This window comes from Delphinus delphis, chromosome 7 (assembly GCF_949987515.2).
Source record: "Delphinus delphis chromosome 7, mDelDel1.2, whole genome shotgun sequence".
NCBI classification, from domain to species: Eukaryota; Metazoa; Chordata; class Mammalia; order Artiodactyla; family Delphinidae; genus Delphinus; species Delphinus delphis.
The window spans coordinates 109,763,300-109,779,481 of NC_082689.1; the positions used below are offsets into that span (position 1 = coordinate 109,763,300).

The 16,182-nt window shown below is 44.5% G+C and overlaps 1 protein-coding gene across 1 annotated transcript; it reads right to left on the reverse strand.

Moving 5' to 3' along the window:
• Positions 1-3,342: 3,342 nt before the first annotated feature.
• On the reverse strand, positions 3,343-13,987 carry POLR2D (RNA polymerase II subunit D). Its single transcript, XM_060016993.1, has 4 exons — positions 13,874-13,987; positions 11,602-11,782; positions 5,955-6,050; positions 3,343-4,596 (listed from the first exon to the last, which is right to left on the reverse strand). Exons 1-4 carry the CDS (start codon positions 13,944-13,946, stop codon positions 4,518-4,520), a joined length of 429 nt encoding a protein of 142 aa, XP_059872976.1. The 5' UTR covers positions 13,947-13,987; the 3' UTR covers positions 3,343-4,517.
• Between the last annotated feature and the right edge of the window lie 2,195 nt (positions 13,988-16,182).

A 16,182-nucleotide genomic window follows, 5' to 3' on the forward strand; every position in this document is an offset into this window, starting at 1 on the left:
TGGAGTTTTGCTTTTTTAAATTCAACGTACAAGTTATCAGCCTACTGAAAAGGCAGAATTAATTAGGAAAGAGGTTCTCACCACAAGATGAGGCATTCATCTTTTCACTAGTCCCAAATGTTTCCTTAAAACAGCCTTCATAATTTTGTCCTTGAGCATAAGTACTAAAGAGGCAGATTTTAAAAAAGAGAATGTGTATTATACACAAAAATTGGATTCAGTGATACACAGAAAGTGATATACATCTTTAGACTTCCAAACTCTGGGGACCCCTTTTGGATGAATGCTCTCCCATTATTACTGCTCCTCCTGTGAGCACTGTCAGTCTTGCTGTAACGCTCAGTGGTTTGCAGGACATTTGTGTTGGGAGCTAAGAGCTGTGTTGTCCACTACAGTAGCCACTAGCTACATGTGACTATCTAAATTTTTAAATTTAAAACTTAAATAAAATTTACGGTTCATGGGACTTCCCTGGTGGTCCGCTGGTTAAGACTCCCAGTGCAGAGGGCTTGGGTTCGATCCCTGGTCAGGGAACTAGATCCCACAAGCTGCAGCAAAGAGTCCACATGCTGCAACTAAGACCTGGTGAAGCATGCATGCATAAATAAAAGCTGCTTGCAAAGAAGGCTCAAGCACAGCCAGTTCTGTAAATGCCTCTATCCCAACTGAGACAGCTAGAAAGTTGACTGAATGGAAACTAGCCTATGTGACCAATTCTTTCTGTGTTGCCGTCTACTTAAGTTCAGTTCCTCAATCCAGTGACACTAGCCTCAAGTGCTCCAGGGCTACCTGTGGCAGGCAGCCACCGCACTGGACAGTGCAGATAAGGAATATTCCTACCTTGCAGAAAGTTCTGTTGGGCAGCTCTGCCTTGTCTTCCAAAATTCCCAGGTGTCTTCTGGGCTGCTTCCCCACCTCCCCTCTGCCCCCTCACAAAGTCCTCTCCTTCAACTGTATTATTTCAGGTACATTCTCGTTCTCCCCGCACTCCAAGTCGACCTTCGGCAAACGGGGGCAGTGTATTTACTCAACACTCACTACTTAGCACCCCCTGGGAGCCACGCAAAGGGAGCGAGGCGCACAGAACCCAAGTCTGAACGTGATTCCAGTAGACAGACCTACCTTCACCTTGCTGTCACCACTCACACTTTCTGCCTGTTTAGTCCCAAACTGCCCTCCTGCTGCTGCTGAAGGAACAGGCACGGAGAGCCACAGGCAGACACATTACCGATCACTGTTTAGGGCCTGAACTCTGTCTAGGCCCACTTTTCACCTAGGGGTTGCAAACAGGTATTTTCGTCCAGCAACTTGAGGGCAGTAGCCACATGTATTTCTTCAATATTTCAATTTCAATATTTAGATCCTTTATGACGATTGATTTTATATACTAAATTATACCAACACTGGGACTGACTACTGGCCCAGAACCCTCCTCAGGAGAAGTTTGAACTGAATATTAAGTTATCAGGAAATGCTTGTCAATATTCCTAAGTGCAACAGTTGTACTTAACAGAGGAAAGTGTATTTTTAAAATGCATGCTTCAATTTTCAATGAAGTGTCATGCTGTCTGCTTTCACATGCTTCCTAGAAAAATATAATAAAGCAAATATGACAAACATTATCTGTTAAATGCAGCTGAAAAACATAGGTATGATCAATGCTCTAATCTTTCGGCTTTTCTGTGCTTCAAATTTTTCACAATAAAAAATTGAAAAAATGTCACCCCACTGGCATATCCTGTGGGCTTCAATGCTTCGGGTTCTTGTTTTTTTAGTTCATTCCTTTTTATTGCTAAAAAGTATTCCACTGTATGGCTGTATCAGACTTTGCTGACCAAATCACTAACTGGTGGACACGGGAATTGTTTCCACTTTTCAGCTATTATGAATAACGCTGCAATGATTATTCACACAGAAGTCTTTGTGTAGGCTTCAATGGTTTTAGAAATAAGCTTAAAACAATAATTTTTAGTAAGAATGGCTTGTGCTCAAGCCCCATCCAGTAATGCTTTTTCAAGACTCAAGTTTAATACATTTTTATAAAACCAAGATGACGAGAGCTTTCAGAAAAGCTTTTCTGGTTAATGTAGCTTTCTGGTGAAGTGAGGCTTTGACAACATGACATCTTTTTTTTTAAATTAATTAATTAATTAATTTATTTTTGGCTGTGTTGGGTCTTCGTTTCTGTGCAAGGGCTTTCTCCAGTTGTGGCGAGCGGGGGCTACTCTTCATCGCGGTGCGCAGGCCTCTCACTGTCGCGGCCTCTCCCGTTGTGGAGCACAGGCTCCAAACGCGCAGGCTCAGTAGTTGTGGCTCACGGGCCCAGCCGCTCCGTGGCATGTGGGATCCTCCCAGACCAGGGCTCGAACCCGTGTCCCTTCATTGGCAGGCGGATTCTCAACCACTGCGTCACCAGGGAAGCCCCTACAACATCTTTGTTTTGAATTCTGCTTTTGCAAATGGTGCAGTGAGTCTAACGATGTTTCACAGATGATTAAAGATCTTGCAGGGCCTCCTGTTCACTGGACAGTGAGCTGCTGTCCAGGACTAGACAGAACCCTGACCAGAAGGCACAGACCAGGCTTTGAGTCTATAACATGGCATGAGGCTGCTTTTACATGTAATCCCCCAGTATGAGTTGCTGTTGTTTTAAACTGCTTCTAGTTGCCTTACTACCTGCCATTTATTAGTGCCTAACTGTATGCCGGGCAACTTGCACAGTTTAATACTCCCAGGTGGCTCACAGGCGGGCACCCGATGGAGGTGGTAGCACCGCCCTGCTCCTGCCACCGAGCACACGCGGCCTGGATTACAGCTCGGGTCTGCCATCCAGGCCTGTTATTTTTGTTTCATTGCCTGGTGCCAACCATGGAACTGACTCTCTTAAAAGATAATTCTGCAGACTTTGAGTAGGCAGTTGGGTTTGTTTTCATAGTCTGATGCCAGTACCAGTGGGTATGCTACCAATTCCTTGCACTAATTTCTTTCTTTTTTTTTTTTTTTTGGGCTGTGCCACATGGCTTGTGGGATCTTAGTTCCTTGACCAGGAATCGAACCAGGGGCCTCGGCAGTGAAGGCGCAGAGTCCTAACTACTGGACCGTCAGGGAAGTCCCCCTTGCACTAATTTCTACAAAGCAAGCTGACTATAACAGCTAACATTTACTGGGGTATAGTGTATGTCAGACACCAATAGGCTCTTTTTAATAATTTTCTCATTCAATCTTTAAAAACATCTGTGGAATAGAAACTATTATCCACATTTTACAATTGAGAACACTGAGTCTCAAAGAAGTAAAGTTGCCCAAGGATGAAAAGATTATTTCCTCAAATGCTTCTTTAATTGAGGTATGAATGACATTTCCTTCAAATAATGATCAAGAATATTGGTGACTCAGAAACCATGTCATTTCAGAAACTGAAAGACTTTATTAAAGAAATTTTATTTTTGCCTTAGTCAGCAGCTGACATAAAACCACCTTGACTTTTAAAGGCAGCTTTGTTCTTTCCCCAGCCTTTTCGCTGGACCATGAATTCACTTGGAGCCAACAAGTGCCTCAAAGAAGAATCACCAAATTGTGAAGAAAACAGGCATATTTCCCTTCAGAAAATTCAGAGCTGCAGTGTTTAGTAATTAAAGTGTTTTCTCCGCAACTAGCCTCAGATGGAGTGAGGCCACTGTAGTGGCTTGGGAAGTGGCAGGCGCCCTCCTCCCACATCTCCTCCATCCCAGAACACCTACTGCTAAGCAGGAGGCCAGAGGTTTGGACCTGATGCCCCATATGAGGACACTATGAAGTGCTCACTCCTTCACATCTGGCCCAGGAAGGAAAAATCTGAATGTGGCAGTGACAAAGTAAGTGCTTAAAGACCACTTACTCCAAATCTATGCTGTGCAGCAATCCAAGAAGAAAGGCACAGTACTTGTCCATCTCAAGGCTGTGTGCCCCACAGCACTCAGCAGTTACCCTCAGGTGTAACTACTCTTCGCGGCAGCCTCTTCCCTGTCTCCTGGTTAAGCACAATGACGCCAAGGCGCTATCATCCTCTCTTTAAGAATTTCAAACAACGATACAGGTCTCGTTTAATTGCTCTTTTTGCATTTAGGTGATACTGTTTCCCATACCAGTTTTACATGTTCTAGTATAGCTTCAAAAACTATGAACACACTGAAATTAAAACATGAAATAGTAGGAATCAAAAATAACACAAGGGCCAAAGACCGTGATGTGAGGCGTCCGCAGTGTGGCTGAGATGCACATCACCCCACCTCACCCTTCCCAGAGGCAAGCTCAGGCAGCCACTGCAAGGCCTCTCCAAGGTTATGCTGGCCATCAGCGTCCAACGGTCGAGCCTGAAACAGCAACCTAAACCAAGACCAAGCACTGGGTTGTTCTATCCAAAGGAAGCCCAAGTGTCTTCTGCAATAGATTTTCTGTGCAAGTCAGCCCCGGATCCTGGGCCAGCGGCGCTGTGCTGGGGATGTGATGTGTCCCCCAGCAGCAGTGGTATCTGGAGATCAATACTGAAAGCTGCGCTTGGTCTGGATGTCATCAAGAATCTGCTGTAGCTCCTCATCTTCAAACCGCCCCTCCAGGCTACAAGAAGGAAAACAAAAAAAGTGAGTGTCGCAGCGACAGTGCTCCCCGCCCTCTTCTTTCGTGCGTGCTAATTTTCCAGCACCACTGGCCCACCTCTCCGCTTACCCCTAAATGCTGACACCTTTACATTTCAACTCTTACTTCTTTCCTTTAAAAAACATTATGAAGTATTTCAAACATATAAAAGGTATAGAAAATAAGCTCATTTTAAAAGTTATCCCCACCTGATTCCCTTTTTTTTTTGCCACACTGTGTGGCCTGCAGGATCTTAGTTCCCCGACCAGGGATTGAACCCAGACCCCCTGCAGTAGAAGCTCGGAGTCCTAACCACTGGACCGCCAGGGAATTCCCTCTCCCCTTGATTCTTTAATAAATATGACAGACACAAATCGATGGTTCTGTGTGTGCTCCCCTATTCCAATTCCTTTTCTTCCTTCCCCAGAAGTAACCATTATCCTAAATTTGGTATTCATCATCCCTACGTGTACTTTTATATTAATATTTACTATAGTATATGTAAATGTATCTACAAGCAATATGCAGTACTGGTTTTAAACTATAAGAAATGGCATCGTAGGGCTTCCCTGGTGGCACAGTGGTTGAGAGTCCGCCTGCCGATGCAGGGGACACGGGTTTGTGCCCCGGTCCGGGAAGATCCCACATGCCGCAGAGCGGCTGGGCCCGTGAGCCATGGCCGCTGAGCCTGCGCGTCCGGAGCCTGTGCTGCGCAACGGGAGAGGCCACAACAGCGAGAGGCCCGCGTACCGGAAAAAAAAAAAAAAAAAAAAAAAAAAGAAATGGCATCGTATTGTATGTATCCTTCTGCAATTTTTTCACTCAAAATTCAATTTGGCATTTGTTGACATTATTCCACGTTGTCCTAGTTCACTAGTTTTTTCACTGCTATATAATAAACATTATATGATCATACAATGATTTATTTCTCCAGTCTTGACTGTTGTCCAGTTTTTGCTATCACTAACGATGCAGCAATAAACATTGGAATACATGTCTTCTTTTAAACTACGTATGCGTTGCTTTTAGGACACGTACCCAGGAATGAATTTTGGGCTCATGGGGTATATTCATCTTTAGCTTTACTGGATGTAGCCAAACTGCTCTCCAAAGTGACCATACTAATTTGCACTCCTATCATCAGTATACCAGAGTTTCAGCTGTTTCACATTTTTGCCAACAATCGGTGTGCTGTGAAACCATCAACCTCATTACAAAGGCACCCATCCGACGTTGGTGATATCTGTCTAGATTTTAAATGCACACAGCTTTTAGACACAGTAATTCTACTTGTAAGAATTTATCCAATACACACAGAGCTTTTCACAACCAGTCCTAACCTTGGGATCAGAGCCTTGGACTCCTCAGCAGTCTCTGGACAAAGGTTGGCTAAACAGGCCAACTCAAACTTATGAAGCTTCTTCTGGAGCAGCAAGCTGATCACAGGGAAGAAAATCAAGACAAACAAAATCAAACAATGATGAATAGGAAAAAGGGCATCCAATGTAGCTAGCAAGCAAGAGGAAAAATAAAGCACTTGCAATCTTCCCATTATGGTTAGGTTTGCTGCAAAATCCCACTTTCAAATCACTTCCTGTTCCTCTTCCTGGAGAACAGGAAGCTACAACGAAATCAGGCAGAGACAGTGAAAGCGAGGGGAGCGCACCAAGGCAGAGAATGCTTGCGATGATAACTTCTGAGAAACTGCTATGTACCTCGAGGCCTATACAAGCTTTCCCCCGAGAATTTATTCTGTTGCTCTTTGCTCTTCCTACCACTGTTCTTTGCTTTCTTTGTTATTAATTTTATGTCAAACACATGATGTCAGATGTCCCCCATCTACCAGGCATCTTGACTTGAAGAAAATTCTCTTTTAAATGTATCTAAGGGCTTCCCTGGTGGCGCAGTGGTTGAGAGTCCGCCTGCCGATGCAGGGGACACGGGTTCATGCCCCAGTCCGGGAAGATCCCACATGCTGCGGAGCGGCTGGGCCCGTGAGCCGTGGCCGCTGAGCCTGCGCGTCCGGAGCCTGTGCTCCGCAACGGGAGAGGCCGCAACAGTGAGAGGCCCGCATACCGCAAAAAAAAAAAAAAAAAAAAAGTATCTAAAAAATAAACAAATACAAGCATATCTTACTTTGTACAAATCTATGTACAGATCTTATTTTAAATGTACTTCTAGTTCAAACTGTAAAAAAGAACATCATCAATACAAATCATATCCTGGATTCTCACACATCGACTTCTTAAAACAGAGGCCGTCCATGGTAAATCTGGTTTCAGAGAGGACCTTAATTATCTGTTCAGAAATAAACATTTCCTGTCCTTACCACTTGACTACAAGCCTATTAGTTATTGTTCAAAATTGAGAAAATAAAGACAGAAAAATGAAAGTCACTACCTAAACAAAGTCAATGTTACCATATTAGTATGCCATTCCAAACGTCTTTCTATGTTTTAGAATACAAACTCACTCATTTTGTTTTGTAACTTTTCGTCACCTAATAAAGCTATTTTCATTTTGTAAACAAAATACTGTAAACTTAGTTACACAGGCAGAGGTTCATAATGTAGTGTATGTATTATATGGAGGGATCTGTTGTAAAATGAACACATGTTCATTTATAAAAAATACCAAAAAACCCCCTACAAAACCCCAACATGGGAAAATAACCTGAAATTCTACCCAGAAATAACCAGTGTTAACATTTTCATGGAGAGTCCACCCGCCCTTTCCATAATTAAAAACAAATAAACAAACAAAACAAAACCAAACCCCAACAGGAATTATAACAATGTTATTCTGTAACTGGCCTTCTTTCACTCAACAGTACAGAAGCTCTTTTCCGTATTAGTACACACGTAACTTTACCTTGAACATGGCATTGCACTGAAGGTTGTGCCATAAGTTTATATACCAAATTTCCTGCTGTTGAACATTTCTGTTGTTTCCAATTATTCATCATTCTAGACATCATTGTAAATGTATACTTCTTTGTGCACTTGATTGATTACTTTGTGCTTTAAAGATAAATTCCTGGAAGCAGAATTATTCAGTCAAAGGATACGATATAACTGGATGGCTTCTTTCTGAGAGACAGTGCCCTAAAAGGGCTTTACCAATATACACTACACTGCCACCAGCAATAAAAGATGGTGCCTGTTTCCCCTACTTCTTACACTAGGTTTCCCATTTTTTTTTTTTTTTTGGCTGTGTCAGGTCTTCGTTGCAGCACGCAGGATCTTCGTGGCAGCGTCTTTCGTTGTGGCATGTGGGCTCTTCATTGCAGCATGTGGGCTTCTCTCTAGCTGTGGCATGCTGGTTTTTCTCTCTCTAGTCGTGGCGCGCAGGCTCCAGGGCGCACGGGCTCTGTAGTTTGTAGCACACAGGCTTCTCTCTAGTTGAGGCAAATGGGCTCAGTAGTTGCGGCGTGCGGGCTCAGTAGTTGTGCCGCGCGGGCTTAGCCGCCCCGTGGCATGTGGGATCTTAGTTCCCCGACCAGGGGTCGAACCCGCGTCCCCTGCATTGGAAGACGGATTCTTTAACACTGGACCACCAGGGAAGTCCCAGGTTTCCCATTCTTTTTAAACCTACTTAGCTATTTTAGCATTTCTTTGATGTCCTAGAAGATGAACATTATTTCATTTGAATTAGATAGTCATTTGAAGCTCTGACATAAATCAAGTCATTAGAGACTAATAAATCCATTTTTTTTTTTTTTTTTTTGCGGTACGCGGGCCTCTCACTGTCGTGGCCTCTCCCGTTGCGGAGCACAGGCTCCGGACACGCAGGCTCAGCGGCCATGGCTCACGGGCCCAGCCGCTCCTCGGCATGTGGGATCCTCCCGGACCGGGGCACGAACCCGTGTCCCCTGCATCGGCAGGCGGCCTCCCAACCACTGCGCCACCAGGGAAGTCCCTAAATCCATTTTTATAAACTGGGTGTCATCTCTTGATTATCTGTTAGAGCTCTTAACATTAAGGACATCAATCCTCTTCCCAGTTTATTCATACTTAGATTTTACTTATGGCACTTTATTTAAAGATATTTATGTAAATTCATTTACTTACTCAACTAAGAATTACTTAGTGCCTACAGTGATGAATATAATCAAGTCCTCGCCCTTGCAAAGCTTACAGCCAGCTATAGTCCATCAAGTTTCCCCTCATTTAAAGTCCTGCTAACTACAGCCAAAACTGTATATTCACTCAAGTTATCACATAGCACTTTTATGCATCATAGTTTACATTTAAATCTTTGATTCCTTCAGTAATTATTTTGGTATAAGATATACAGAGTTACAACTTCATTTAAAAATATTTTCCCAGTAACTTACAGTACCATCTTTGCCATACACTGGACTCATATAAAACATAATAGATTTGGATTTGTATCTGTTCCTGAATTTTCTATTCTGCCCCAATCATCTATCTATTCTCAGGCCAAAGTGTCACTATTTTCATTACTGTCACTTTTTAATGTATTTTAACAGTTTGTAGGGCAAACTCCCCTTCCTTTTTCTTTTTAAAAGTTTTTCTGGGGCTTCCCTGGTGGCGCAGTGGTTAAGAATCCGCCTGCCAATGTAGGGAACATGGGTTCAAGCCCTGGTCCGGGAGGATCCCACATGCCACGGAGCAACTACGCCTGTGAGCCATAACTACTGAGCCCGTGTTCCACAACTACTGAGCCTGCGTGCCTAGAGCCCAAGAGCCACAACTACTGAGCCCACGCGCCTAGAGCCCACACGCGGCAACAAGAGAAGCCACCGCAATGAGAAGCCCGCGCACCACAACGAAGGGTAGCCCTTGCTCGCCACGACTAGATAAAGCCTGCGCACAGCAACAAAGACCCAACACAGTTAAAAATAAATAAATAAATAAATTTATTTAAAAAAAAAAGTTTTTCTGACCATTCTTACAAATTTTAGATCTTTGGGGGGGGCATTTGTTAATTAACTTAGTATTATTTATTTTTCACAGCAGAGGATACATTTTTCTTGGCGCCACTTAGGGAGCCTGTGCTGCTCACTGGTAGGATTCAGGTGATTGGTGCCTTCCCTCAGCCACTGTATGTTTATTTATAATGATCTATTACCACCTCATCTTAATTGAATTATACGGCAAATTATGCTTTATCAGTGGAATAACAGTAACAGCAACAAAACAAATTACAGATGTTCAAGATGGTATAACAATGAATGCACTGTCATCCAAAATCCTACTTACAAAGTTCCGAGTGTATTTGAGAGTATATATCAATTACCTTGAGGCACTAAATGTATACATTAATTTGAGGAGAAATGACATTTTTACAGTATTAAGACCTCTTATTCGTGAACGTTTAAGTCCACCTTCATTTATTCAAGTCATCTTTTTGGTTCAACACTTTGCAGTTTTGTACGTAATCTTTTCCCCATGCATACACCCACACTTTTCAGAACAGGCTATACTTCATATACAGCTTTATCACTTCATTTTCTGCACACCTAAATTATGTGAACATCCTTCAATTTCATTTTCTATCATAATTTTCAATGACAATATAGTAGTCCAGGGCTTCCCTGATGGCGCAGTGGTTGAGAGTCCGCCTGCCGGTGCAGGGGACACGGGTTCGTGCCCTGGTCCGGGAAGATCCCACATGCCGCGGAGCGGCTGGGCCCGTGAGCCATGGCCGCTGAGCCTGCGCGTCCGGAGCCTGTGCTCCGCAACGTGAGAGGCCACAACAGTGAGAGGCCCGCGTACCGAAAAGAACAAACAAACAAACAAACAAAAAATATATAGTAGTCCATCAAATGGATTTACCACAATTTATTTAATTACTGTTGAATATTTAGTTTTTTTAAAAACTGTGACTATTATTAATAGCTCTCTGAAGAATATTTGCATATATACATCTTTTTGTCCACTTGCTTTTCCTTAGGACAGTACTTCTCAAACATTTCACCAGAGTAGAGCAAACAAGTACCCACAACCAACTCGGGGGCATAGGCACAAATGACTTTCTGCAACTGCAAGGATTTAAGTCTCATGATTTATTTCAAAAATTCAGGGACTTCTCTGGTGGCCCAATGGTTAAGACTCCGAGCTCCCAGTGCAGAGGGCACGGGTTCCATCGATCCCTGGTCGGGAAACTAATATCTCGCATGCCGCGTGGTGCAGCCAAAATAAATAATAATAAAAATAAATAAATACAACTAAAGTATTAGAAAAAAGAGATCATATATATCATTTGTTTTACTTCACAATATACTGGTATCTGTTTGCTTTAATGCAGAAATGTTTTAAACCATACCACCAAGTAACACTGATGACACCCAGTTTATAAAAATGGACTTCTCTAGTGGCTCAAATTATATCAGAACATCAAATGATTATCTAGTTCACATGAGATAATGTTCATCTTCGAAGAAATCAAAGAAATGCTAAAACAGCTCTTGTTTTCCCTGGGGCCTCCTATATACCCCAGCACCTCACTGTTTCCCAGAGCACATCCAACCAATTTGAGAAGCAATGCCTTAGGAAAAAATGCTAAAAGCCGGTCACCTTTTGAATGGTCAAGCAAAGATCCAGAAAGAATGCTCCTGATTTATATTTATTAACATAGCAAGATCTCTAGGACACATCAGGGAAATAATAAATAAATGAGCCCACTTTATTAAAAAAAAGAAAAAAAGCAAAATAAAACAATGCTGTGTGTTTATGGTGTGTATGCCAATGTATGGAACAAGCTCTGCAGGGCTAACAACAAACTTCTGACAGTAGTCACTCTGCAGGGAGGTAACTGGGATTTGGGGTACAGCAAAAGGTGGCCAAGGAGGTTTTGACCATATAAGCTATTTCAAAATTTTGACGAAGACATTATTTTACTTACATTAATCGTACAGATGATGCCCACGGGGTGGCGGGGAGGAGCGGGGGAGGCGGCAACAGCATGCTACGTGCAGATGTCTAATAGTCTGGATTAATAAAACTTTCTTTCAGCACTCACCTACGTACACTGGCAATGGTCTCTCTGTTTTTGAAACGACTGAAACGGGCTGTGTAGTTTAAAGTTTTCATGAAGACCTCAGAAAGTTCCTGTTCATCCTCTGCACTCTCATTTTGTTGCTTTCGATGCTCCAGAAGCATATGAACTTCTGAATTTAGAAGTGTCTCAGCTGTTTCAAACTCTATTTGTGAGAAGCATAAATGTCAGCTGAAAGTATTCCTCCAAAAGTCAGCTTCTAAACGTTCCTTTTGCCTTTGAGACTATCAGCAAGTCTCTGTCCCTGCAGAAATCCAGAGGCTTCAATATCCCGCAACTGTACAGTATTTTTCAGGTTTTTTTTTTATTTTTATTTTTTTGCCATGCCGCGTGGCTTGTGGGATCTTAGTTCCCCGACCAGGGATTGAACTCGGGGCCCCCGGCAGTGAGAGCGCCGAGTCCTAGCCACTGGACTGCCAGGGAATTTCTAACTGTACAGCATTTAAAAAACAAATAAACAAACAAAAACCTGAATAAAAAGTACCTAGACAAAACCTAAATATGAAAAACTGGTTTACTTTATCATGAAATTAAGAAAACCATCTCCCTCTTAGTTATTACACCATAAAAAAGAAAACAAACATATATTTCCATTATGCCCAAAACTTCCATGAAGCTATCCTATGGAAGGGAGTATTACACCTTGAGTCTATAAAATACAATACTAGAAGCAACCTATACGTCTATCAACAGATAAATAGTACTATGGTACAACCATTAAGTACTACCTAGCCCTTTGAAAGAATAGAACAGTTCTACACAATATATCATCAAATTTTTAAAAAGCTGTATGATTTCTATAGCATAATTCTATTTTTGCAAAGAATAAAGTGTATAAGTATATATTTATAAATGAGCACAGTTTGGAAGCATAAGCACTAAACTATTCACGGTCGTTTCCTCTGGGTGAAAAGGTGTGGAATTTCATGTTTTACTGTGGATATAGTAATTTTTTTTAAAAGAAGGGTACTGTTACGGCTTCCCCCACTTATTTTGTGTTTTCCAGTACCTGTAAGATATGATACTTTAAAATCTTAAGCTTTCTACTTATTTTGGGTTTTTAAATTACAAATTAAGCACATCACATTGCAAAGAGGAAGTTCTCTGATAGCAAAACGTGCTTTACTCCCAGCCATCTGACAAAGATTCTCTCCCTGACCAAACTCCAGGCTCTTTCCTGTCGCCCTCTTCTCCCCAAGGACTCAACTTTGGTCCACAGAAACTTGACGAGGGCTTCCCTGGTGGCTCAGTGGTTAAGAATCCGACTGCCAATGCAGGGGACACGGGTTCGATCCCTGGTCTGGGAAGATCCCACATGCCGCGGAGTAACTAAGCCCGTGTGCCACAGCCCTTGAGCCCACGTGCCTCAACTACTGAAGCCCGCGCGCCTAGAGCCCGTGCTCCGCAACAAGAGAAGCCAACGCAATGAGAAGCCCGCGCACCGCAACGAAGAGCAGCCCCCGCTCGCCACAGCTAGAGAAAGCCCACATGCAGCAACTTAGACCCAATGCAGCCAAAAATAAATAAAAATAAAATAAATGCATTTAAAACACTAACAAGATTTCTAATAGCTCCAGGCCGCATCCCTGGGATGACTCTAGCCCTTTACAGTGGTTGTTTATGAAAACTGAAGGCTGCCAAAATAACTGTTTGTTCCAGCCAACACTTGAAGACAGGGCCCCTGTGTCCCAGCCCAGAGCGAGGGGTGTGGGAGGGTAGGAGTTAAACGCCAGTTAACAAATCCAAAGGGGTTTCAAATGGACCAACCCCCCGCTTCCCGCTTTTCGTAATTTTTCACTTCCCCGACCCTACTGAGGCCCCGCTCACTCCGCTCCTTATTCCTTCATTCTCCCTTTAATATGCCCAGTCACCTCTACAGATCGAAGTTTAGATGAGTCCACGCTTGACTCTCTGTCCCACTGCAATAGTATATTACTGATTAAAATCTGTCCTTTCCCCTTTAGTGCCAGCTTTATCTTTGACACATCCCTCCAACACTTCACAGATTATCGGATAAAACAAACTACTTAAACAGGAGCAAGAGGCCGCCCAGGGGCAGTGTGGAGTTGGGCGCCGACGGCTCCAGGGCTGCAGGCGTGGACTCCGGCTGGCCCGCTCCCGCGGCACCTTGCCCTGCCGGCCCGCATCCCCCTCCTCCCTGCCCTTCGCCGCTCCTGCCCAGGCCTGCGGCGACCACGCAGGACCACGGGGGCAGTCCGGCAGCCCCAGGCCGCACCTTTGGGAAAGATGAGCTGTGAGGCGTCCTCCTCTACGTCGCCTGCCCGCGGATCACTGCCACCGGCCGCCATCGTCTTGCCGCGCACAGCAGCCCACACCGCCGGAAGCGGAAGCGCTGAGCCGCGGCCAGGAAGGGGCGTGGTCTTGGCGACGGGGCGGGGCTCCATTGGGGGGGTGGGCGGGTCATAGTGGTGGGCGGGGCCTCGGTGGGTGGGCGGGACCCCGACGGGGCGGGCGGAGCCGAGGGACTTGCAGCGTCCTTGCGCTTCCCTTAAGGAAGCGGAGACAGGTCAGAGCCGCGAGGTCGCGGGGGTTCCCGGAGGGCCGAGGGGCATCTTGCGCTGGTCGCTTCCGGAGAAACCGTCCTTCTCTTCTCCAGTACGCCCTTCGCCGCGCGTCGTGGAGACTGGTCACTTGACCTTTCTGAGCCTCAGCTAACTCACCGGTGAAGTGTGGATGACGATACCTGCTTCCCAGGGCGCAGGGAAGGATTAGATGAGATGCAGTAACGCGCTGACCGACCCAAGGAACTGTCGTTGATGGGAAGCTGGGTAGGTGACTCCGAAAACATACAGTGTAATTTCTTACAATGCCTTAAGCATTTAAAATGTTTGATTTGTAGTGGGATTTTTCCAATAATTCTCAACATGTGGATAGTGATATTGAGAGGCCTTGTTGGAACATTTGGATGATACTTAGAAAAGTAAGCAGGGGCTTTCCTGGTGGCGCAGTGGTTAAGAATCCGCCTGACAATGCAGGGGACACGGGTTCAATCCCTGGAATCTCTGGTCCGGGAAGATCCCACATGCCGCGGAGCAACTAAGCCCGTGCGCCACAACTACTGAGCCTGCGCTCTAGAGGCCATGAGCCACAACTACTGAGCCCGCGTGCCACAACTACTGAAGCCCGCGTGCCTAGAGCCCATGCTCCGCAAGAAGAGAAGCCACCGCAGCGAGAAGCCCCGCACACCCGCAACGAAGAGTAGACCCTGCTCGCTGCAACTAGAGAAAGTCCGCCGGCAGCAACGAAGACCCAATGGAGCCAAAAATAAATAAATAAATAAATAAATATTTTAAAAAAGAGGGGCTTCCCTGGTGGCGCAGTGGTTGAGAGTCCGCCTGCCGATGCAGGGGACACGGGTTCGTGCCCCGGTCTGGGAGAATCCCACATGCCGCGGAGCGGCTGGGCCCGTGGGCCATGGCCGCTGAGCCTGTGCGTCCAGAGCCTGTGCTCCGCAACAGGAGAGGCCACAACAGTGAGAGGCCCGCGTACCGCAAAAAGAAAAAGATAAGTAAGCAAATGAAAAAGTTTCCAACCTGAGAGAAAACAGATGGCTGTACAATGAAGGAAATAATCACAGTGCACTACTTGGCTCCGGAGTGAACCACGTTTAGGTATCATGTGAACTCTGTTAACAGTAAATGAATGAGGATATTACCAGACGAGAATATGTACTTGTATTCCTTTGATTTAAAATATAATTTTCACAAAGTTAATTTGCCTTGTATCTGTATTTCCAGAAGAAATGTATCCGGTGAATTAATGGCAGGTTCTATAGTATTGTTAGAGCTTATTACCGCCTTGAAGGGCTTTCCTACACAGTTCATTACAGCTGTGGACCGATGTCCCGAGGAGTCTGGGGACATGCAGCAGCTGGGTGTGGGAAATGGTCCTGTACTCAGCGTAGGCCCCTTTCTCTCATCTATCCATCCAACAGGGCTTCACAGAGCAACTACTACTTACTGGACTTACCTTGGGCTGCCCCCAGGGCTAGCCGGATACCCAACACACACAGCAGGAGAGAAGTCAACAGGTGAAGAGAGAGGAAAGGAGAATAACAGATAATACATAGTGATGTTTCATAGGTTGGTCTGTCTACATTTTCATTCAGGAAAACCATCATAAATACTTAAGTGCAAAGCCCTGAGGTTAAAAAGATGAATCAGTCCTAGAGCTGTCCCCAAAAGGAGCTCACTAAGAGCAGCTGATGCAAGATCTGGACTTATCTTCCATCATAAAAGACAGAAAGTGGCAACGGGTATGAGAGATATGGAAGGATACAGAGAAAGAGGTCATTATGCTCCTCAAGAGCTACTATGGTTCTTTATACTGTATTGGCTCAGGGTCAAGTTCTTCAACCAGCCCAGCGGGTGCCTTTCAAAGGCAGATATTCAAGCCAAGGTCACAGACCCTAGATTGATCTGGAAGCAGCTTTACAGCACTTCCTCCACCCTCAGTCTCACAAGAACCACCGATCTCTGACCACATGGCTTAGTTCATGTTTCAGACAACAGAATGAGTTTAAAA

Bases quoted from the DNA above. Each gene is read 5' to 3' on its own strand.
- POLR2D (XM_060016993.1), bottom strand. From the start codon at position 13,946: ATGGCGGCCGGTGGCAGTGATCCGCGGGCAGGCGACGTAGAGGAGGAC. The intron at 11,783-13,873 runs GTGCGGCCTGGG...TCTCACAAATAG, and splicing joins ACAGCTCATCTTTCCCAAAG to AGTTTGAAACAGCTGAGACA. The intron at 4,597-5,954 runs GTTAGGACTGGT...TCCTTCTTGTAG, and splicing joins TCCAAGGCTCTGATCCCAAG to CCTGGAGGGGCGGTTTGAAG.